This window comes from Nicotiana tabacum, chromosome 6, assembly GCF_000715075.1.
Source record: "Nicotiana tabacum cultivar K326 chromosome 6, ASM71507v2, whole genome shotgun sequence".
NCBI lineage: Eukaryota > Viridiplantae > Streptophyta > Magnoliopsida > Solanales > Solanaceae > Nicotiana > Nicotiana tabacum.
Genome location: NC_134085.1, coordinates 22,004,887 through 22,013,627, shown reverse-complemented (window position 1 = coordinate 22,013,627; position 8,741 = coordinate 22,004,887). Strand labels below are relative to the sequence as shown.

General features: G+C 41.7%; 1 protein-coding gene and 1 non-coding gene across 2 annotated transcripts; one reads left to right on the top strand and one right to left on the bottom strand.

Annotated features, from left to right (window-relative positions):
• Positions 1 to 4,108: 4,108 nt before the first annotated feature.
• On the bottom strand, positions 4,109 to 4,215 carry LOC142182404 (small nucleolar RNA R71). Its single transcript, XR_012711239.1, has one exon. It is a non-coding gene; the product is annotated as a small nucleolar RNA R71 (small nucleolar RNA).
• A 1,301-nt stretch (positions 4,216 to 5,516) lies between these two features.
• Positions 5,517 to 5,990, top strand: LOC142181733 (uncharacterized). The gene has a single exon (XM_075255210.1). The coding sequence runs from the start codon at positions 5,517 to 5,519 to the stop codon at positions 5,988 to 5,990; it is 474 nt and encodes a 157-aa protein (XP_075111311.1).
• The last annotated feature ends 2,751 nt before the right edge of the window (positions 5,991 to 8,741 follow it).

The window sequence follows — 8,741 nt, the reverse complement described above, 5'->3', positions numbered from 1 at the left end:
GGTACATTGTACTTATTTACTGTGACGACCCCAATCTCGCTCCGTAAGATGTCGTGATGGCACCTAAGCCTAACACGCATGAAGAATTTAGCGGAAATAGTAATAAAACTTTCAATTTAAATTAATAGTTATCATAAAAAGGACTTCACAATACAACTGAACATAATACCCGAAATCTGGTGATACCGAGTCATAAGCTCTACATGAGTATACTGAAACAATCGTATACAATAGCATCTGTAAAAAGAGAATGAAATAGAAACTAGATAAAGGGTGGCTCCAAGGCTTGCGAATGACGGAATGTATACCTTAAAGTCTCTGATCCAAGCTCAACTCACGGATGCCTAGTCTGGTATGAAGTACCTGGATCTACACAAAAAGATGTACGGAAGCGTATTATGATACACCACAACGGTACCCAGTAAGTATCAAGCCTAACATCGGTAAAGTAGTGACAAGGTCAGGTCAAGATACCTAGTGGAATAAACAAAGAAACTGAACAGGTATAGTACAGTATAATAATGGAAATAATGAAAATGATATAATGAAAAAATATAACAAGAATAGCTACACTAAAATTAAGGCAATTAAGACATCACAGAAGAAAACACATAATAACAATGCCACGGAAACTATGCAAACAAAACAGAAGTGACATAAATAAAAGGTATCAACAAGAATCACTACCGAAGTACCACGTCGTACTCTCATTTCACAAATTAAATCACATTTTGTAACGACCCGCCAAGTCGTTTCATGAGTTACCACTCTGTTTTCCCCATTTCTTCTTCTTATTGTCTTGTTCAGCGGTATTATGTGATATCGGGTTGGTTGGTTCGGGTTCGGAGAGGTTTTGGAAAGGAATGAGACACTTAGTATCTTTTGAGTAAGCTTAGGTTGGAAAAGTCAACCGGATGTTGACTTATGTAAAAAAGGGCTCGGATGTGAATTCCAATGGTTCGGCTTAGGAGCGTGATCGAAATGTGTTTTGGAGGTCCGGAGTAGATTTAGGCTTGAATTGGCAAAATTAGAATTTTGGCGTTTTCCAGTAGATAGTTGAGATTTTTATATAAGGGTCGGTATGGAATTCCGGAAGATGGAGTAGGTCCATCGTGTCATTTGTGACGTGTGAGCAAAATTTCAGGTCATTCGGACGAGGTTTGATAGACTTTTTGATAGAAAGCGGAATTAGGAAGTTTTTGGAATTCTTAGGCTTGAATCCGATGTCAATTTGGTGTTTTGATGTTTTTTTTGAGTGTTATAAAGATTGAAACAAGTTTGAATGATGTTATGGGATATGTTGGCATGTTTGGTTGAGGTCCCGAGGGCCTCGGGTGAGTTTCGGTTTGTTGAACGGATCAATTCATGTTGGAAAAAGTTGCAGAAAAATCTGTTGTTGGGTTGCAGGCATTTGGCCTTCGCGTTCGCGAAGGGTTAGGATGTTTGGACTTTGCGTTCGTGATGGGTGTCTCGCGTTCGTGAAGGGTCAGGATCTGTGTGCTTCGCATTCGCGTAGCTGTAGCCGCGTTCGCGAAGGTTTGGTCGGCTGAGGCATCGCATTCGCGAGGGGTCTTCCGCATTCGCGTAGGAGGATTTTGGTCAAAGGAAATTTTGTGCTTCGCAAACGCGAGGCTTTGACCGTGTTCGCGAAGAAGGAATTCAAATCGCTGGGCAGAATGTTTAAAAGGCCATTTTCGCGATTTTTGGCCATAGTTCACCATTTTTGAGTCGGTTTTGGAGCTTCTTGAGGGAGATTGAAGAGGGAATAAAAGAGAACTTCTTGGAAATAAGACTTATGGACTTAATACTCGATCCTATTGTGGTTTCTATCTAATTAAACATGAAATTTGAGAGATTTGAAGCCTAAAATTGGGGAGTTAGGGCTTGGAAATTGAAGACATTAATTAAGGGATTTGAGGGGCCATTTGTGGTCAGATTTTAATATTCTTGGTGTGTACGAAGTCGTGGGAGGATAAGGATTCCATTGATCTGACTTTTATTTAATTTTGAGACGTGGGCCCGGGGTTTTTGTTGGACCAATTTCGGGATTTTTGGTATAATTTGATTATTTTCGCATGGGCTTCGGTCCCTTAACATATTCTAATGTTATGATTCTGATTTTCAGCACGGTGATAGTAGGCTATATAGTTGATATTTACACCTTAATATGACCATACTTCGTTGTTGTTTTATAGATAAATTGCCAACAAAAATGCTCTAAATAGTGTTCTTTTGTTTAGCAGGGAATATTATATGAGAGGAAGCAACATGGAGTGTTTTGGAGGCGATAATGTGAAGAAAAACGCCCACTCGAGAAGTACCCGAACACAAAGAAGCATAAATGGTCTAGGCAAGAAGGCCAGGGAGGCAGAAAGGTCAGCGTTCACCGCGGTCGACCGCGGTGAACTGGTTGACCGCGACCGCGGATGCACTGTTCACGCTGCTGGAAAGTTTGAGGACCAACATGTAAAATCGGGGAAACTTTTGTAAAACCCTTATATGCTTTAGAAACTCGCCCAAGATGGGGCTAAGCTGATTTTTAGACTACTTTTGGAGGCAAGAACACGAGTGAGAAGATCAACCAAACATTAGAGTTTTTCTATCCCCTTTTAATTCTTGCAATTTTACATTATGAACAATTTAGTAGTTTTCTCTTATTTTGTTATGAGTAGCTAAATACTTATCTAGGGTTGATGGAACCAATTGTTAGTTGAAGTTTTGACTCAAGTTGTTATAATTGAGCCGGATTTATGATATGATTGTTCAACTACATTTTGTATGGTGATTAATTGAATGAGCCCTTGATTAATCGTGTCTAATTACCTTATATTGCTTGATAAAGAGTATTAGGTTAGACAGCTGTTGAACAATACTACTTTTGGATAATTGAATAGATTCATTACTTGAAATTAAATGTGGGTTTAGAGATAACAAAGCTTTGGTGGGATAATTTAGAGTTGCACACATATTGTCAGCTAGAGTAGTTCGAGAGAATGCTCTAGTAAATTATTATAGTTGATCGAGAGATAATTACGATGACCCATAACTCTTAATCCTCATAGAGTATTACGGCGAGATTATAGCAGAAGAGTCAAGACCTAAACTAGCAATTGGGGGAATCACTGCCCTAGACCGTTTTTTACCATTGAATTAACTTTGTTTTAGCGTACTATTGTTTTTAATAGTAGTTGAAGTAGTTAAACAAAAATCCAATCTTTATTGATCAAAATTCCTGCATCTAGAGATTGATTAAGTTGATAATAACATTGTCGTAGAGTGTAATAGATAGGTTAGTTCCCTGAGGATTCAATTCCGGACTTAAAACCGGATTATATTTGCAGCGACCGCTTTATCCTTTAAAAGGCATAGTTAGGCATTATCAAATTTTGGCGCCGTTGCCGGGGAGCTAACGATGTTGTTTATTACAACTTAGAAGTAGTGTTAAAATTATTAGTCAAATCAATTTTCAAAGGTGTTAAATAATTTTCATTAAAATTCTAACGTTTGAACTCTTGTGGAATTCAGGTGTACGCCTAGAAATTCTTCGAGGACTGGAGAACTGCTTGAAGGACTTTCAGACCCCGAGAAAAATTCAAGGCTTCGAACCATGCCAACAAGAGGATCCAACAATCACAACAACCACACCAGCTTGAAATTAACATGGGTGATGTAGAGAACGTCAACGGAAACATCAGGTATGAGCCAGCTGACCCAAACATCAGAGTGGTGGCACCTCTTGTGCCAGAAGCTGCACTTTATGATTGGGCTCAACCCACAACTAACAACCTGGCAACTTCCATAGTTGTGCCCGCAATTCAAGCGGAGACATTCCAGATCACCAACAACATGCTGCATCTGCTACTGAATAAAGGATTGTTCTCTAGGTCACACATTGAAGACCCTCGGCAACATTTGAAAAATTTTCTATCAATTTGTGTAACTCAAAAGCAGCCAAATGTGACCCCAGAAGCTATTAAGCTATTACTGTTCCCGTTCTCTGTGGTTGGGGAAGCTTAGACTTGGCTGAATTCACTCCTAGTCAATTCCATTGTCACCTGAGAGAGTATAGCAGTTCCTGAATAAGTACTACCCGCCCAACAAGACTGCAAGGCAGATTGATGAAATATTGCAATATAAGCAGCAGTCAACTAAGACCTTGCAAGAAACATGGGAAAGATTTAAAGAGATGTTGGTGAAGTGTCCTCACCATGGCATTCCAGACCAGATGCTTGGCCAGAGATTCTACATGGGGTTAGCTGACAATCTAAAGGCCAATGTGGATGCTTCAGCTGGAAGTGCATTTTTGAGTAAGACATTCACCAAGTGCAAAGTCCTTCTTGACAAAATGTCCCAAAATTCGGGGTGGATGACTAGAGGTACAACACTGGCACCCATAGTGCATTCAGTTCCTCTTGACCCAAATAATTCGCATGTAGAGAACATGACCACACTCATGACTCAGATGAGTATTTTGACAAAGAAGATAGATGAGATGGGTACCAAACAGGTGCATATGGTTGACAGGACAAATAGAGGACTGTGTACACCCTATATTAGTCAGTCTTATGTGTCTTCATGGAGCGGAGAGGGTGAAAATCAAGGGGCAAGGGGAAGATATGAATTATGTTAACAACTTTGGGGGTCAGAGACAAGGAGGACAACAGTGGAGACCGGCACCAAATCAGCAATACAGACCCAACATGTCTCAGCCTGGGGGCATGCAAGCTCAAGGACAAATGGTGCCATACCACCAGAGATAATAGGGCTACCCACAGCAGAACCAGCAACAATTGACATATCAGCCACCTCCTCAGCAGCAAGATAACAACATGGTAGAAATCAGGGGAATGCTCCAGCAACTCATTGGGACAAATGGTAAGATGCAAGAAAAGTTGGCAGTACATGATTCAGCTATAAAGAACGTTGAAACTCAGTTGGGGCAGTTGTCTATGGCTTTAAACAACCTCCCCCAAGGAACATTGCCAGCGGATACAAATATTAACCCCAAGGAGCAAAACCCGAATCAGCTGATGGCAGTAAGTCTACGAAATGGGAGAGATTTAGACAAAGAGTAGGAGGTTGCACAAGCCATCATAGAGATTACACCAGCCACTCCAATTCCACTAGAGGTAGATGAACCATCAAATCTGACTGAAGTGGTGGTTGAACAGGGTCAAGATGAAAAGGGTAAGGCTAAGGTAAATGAACAAGCTGCAGAATAGGTGGTGCTTCTTATGCCACAGAACCCCAACAGAGAGAAGCCAGCAAATAGTGCACAAAGGGTGATACCTGCACCATTCCCTCAGAGACTGGTAAAACAAAACAAGGAAGATCAATACAAGAAATTTACGGAGATGCTGCGTCAAATTCAGTTGAATATTCCTTTGATGAATGCCTTGAGGGAGATGCCAGGTTATGCGAAGATGATGAAAGACCTAATGTCACGGAAGTTTGATTTTTAGGACCTATCCATAGTAACTCTGACGCAGACCTACAGTGCAGTAGTGATCAAACCGATGGCTCAAAAGATGTCAGACCCAGGTAGCTTTACTATTCCATGCACGATTGGGAGTTATGCCTTTGCAAAAGCATTATGTGATTTGGGAGCCTGTATAAATTTGATGCCTCTGGTTGTATACACCAAACTGGGCATTGACAGAGCTAGACCGACTTCGATGCTGCTGCAGCTAGCTGACTGCACGGTAAAAAGGCCTACTTTGATTCTTGATGATGTGATGGTGCAAGTGGGGAAGTTTGTGCTCTCTGCAGACTTTGTTATTCTAGACTGTCAGGTAGATGAGGAGATACCTATCATTTTAGGTAGGCCATTTTTGGCCACTGGGAGAGCACTGATCGATTGTGAGACTGGGGAATTAAAAATGAGACTGAACGATGAAGATTTCATATTCAATGTTCTGCAATCTATGAGGAGACCCAATGAATATTCTAATTGCTCTCTAGTGGAGGTAGTGGATGTGATCCTGCAATAAGATGATGTGACCCTGACTGCTAAAGATCCATTGGAGGCATGTTTGACAAATTTAGAAGAATGGATGGTGAAGGGTTAGCTGAGTAGGTCATGGCACTTGAAGGCCAAGGATTCTGGAAAAGGGAACCTCAGTTCGAGTCCCTTGAATTAGAAAAAAGGACTAAACCTCCAGCAAAGCCATCAGTAGATGAACCACCCAAGTTGGAGCTGAAGCCGCTCCCAACTCACCTTAGGTACGTTTTCTTAGACCCCGATTCTACTTTGCCTGTTATTATATCATCTGGTTTGCTAGATGTGCAGGTAGAACAACTCTTACAGGTACTGCAGGAAAGCAAGACTGTCATTGGCTGGACCATGGCAGACATAAAGGGTATCAACCCAACCTTCTGTATGCACAAGATTCTCTTGGAAGAAGGGCAAAAACCTTCCAGAGAACATCAACGAAGGCTGAACCCGAACATGAAAGAGATAGTAAAGAAGGAAGTGATCAAATGGTTAGATGCGGGAATCATCTTCCCCATCTCTGATAGCAATTGGGTCAGCCCTGTCCAATGTGTGCCGAAAAAAGGGCGAATGACTGTTGTGCAAAATGAGAACAATGAGTTTATCTCAACTCGTACAGTCACGGGATGGAGGATTTGTATGGATTACCGAAAATTGAACACAACCACCCGGAAGGACCACTTTCCCTTGCCTTTCATTGACCAAATGTTGGACAGGCTGGCTGGGCAATCGCACTTCTGCTTCTTGGATGGATATTCGGGGTACAATCAGATATCAATAGCCCCCAAAGATAGAGAGAAAACATCCTTCACTTGTCCGTATGACATCTTCGCCTTTCGGAGAATGCCTTTTGGGATTTGCAATGCACCAGCGACATTTCAACGGTGTATGTTAGCCATTTTCACAGACATGGTGGAGGATATTATGGAGGTTTTTATGGATGATTTCTCTGTGGTGGGAGATTCATTCGAGGACTATCTTCACAACTTAAGAAGAGTGCTCAAAAGATGTGTGGAGACAAATTTAGTGTTGAACTGGGAGAAGTGTCATTTTATGGTACAGGAAGGGATAGTCCTGGGACATCGAGTGTCCAGTAAAGGAATTGAGGTCGACCATGCTAAGGTTGACGTGATTGAAAAACTACCACCACCCACTTCAGTCAAGGAGGTGAGAAGTTTCCTAGGGCATGCGGGTTCTACAGGAGATTCATAAAAGATTTCTCCAAAATTGCTAACCCATTATGCAAACTTCTTGAAAAGGATCACCCCTTTGTGTTTTCTAATGATTGCAGGTTGGCATTAGAGGAGCTGAATAAGAGATTGGTGACTGCACCCATCATTGTTGCACCCAACTGGGAGTAACCATTTGAGCTCATGTGCGATGCAAGTGAATATGCCATAGGAGCAGTCTTGGGGCAGCGAAAGGGTAAACTGATGCACCCGATTTATTATGCAAGCAGAACGCTAAGCGGTGAACAATTCAATTACACTGTGACGGAAAAGGAGATGTTGGCTGTTGTTTTTGCATTCGACAAATTCAGGTCATACTTGATTGGATCGAAAGTTATTGTTTACACTGACCATGTAGCAATTAGGTACCTGATAGAAAAGAAGGAGTCAAAGCCACGCTTGATTCGCTGGGTTCTTCTGTTACAAGAATTCGATCTGGAAATACGTGACCGAAAAGGGACAGAGAACCAAGTATTTGACCACCTCTCAAGGATGGAAGGAGCTGAAAAGAAGGTAGAGGTTGAGGATATAACAGACACATTCCCGGATGAACAGTGACTGGCAATGACCATGGAGGAGGCACCTTGTATGCTGATATTGCTAATTATTTAGCAAGTGGTATTGTACCTTATGAACTCTCCTCAATTCAAAAGAAAAAGTTCTTTCGTGATTGTCAGTATTATTATTGGGATGAACCTCTATTGTTTAAAATATGTGTAGATAACATGATCTGGCGGTGTATCCCTGAGAAAGATCAACATTCTATTTTGCAGGCTTGCCATGCTTCACAATATGGTGGACACTTTGGAGGAATTCGGACAACAACTAAGGTGTTGGATTCAGGCTTGTACTGGCCTACTCTGTTCAAGGATGACCATGCTTAGATTAAAAGCTGCGATGATTGCCAAAAGACTGGCAACATATCTCGTAGACACGAGATGCCAATGACTACAATTCAAGTGGTGGAGATTTTTGACTTATGGGGGATTGACTTCATGGGGCCATTCGACACCTCGTATGGTAAAAAGTACATATTGGTAGCAGTTGACTATGTCTCCAAGTGGGTCAAAGCAGTGTCTCTCCCGACCAATGATGCAAAAGAGGTACTAGGCTTTCTAAAGAAGAACATTTTCACCCGTTTTGGTACCCCAAAAGCTATACTCAGTGATGGCGGAACCCAGTTCTGCAATAGAGCATTTGCACGGCTGTTGGAAAAATATGGAGTTCATCATAAAGTGACAACCCCGTACCACCCACAATCGAGCGGGCAAGTTGAAGTGTCCAATAGGGAGATTAAAAGCGTCCTCACAAAAATAGTGAATGCAACAAGGAATGACTGGGCAAAGAAATTGGATGATGCATTGTGGGCGTACCGCACAGCCTTCAAAACCCTAATTGGTATGTCACCGTACAAGTTGGTGTTTGGCAAGGCATGCCACCTCCCAGTTGAGCTAGAGCATAAAATACTTTGGGCATTGCAGTAGTTAAACTTAGACATGGAGACAACAGGGACTAACAGA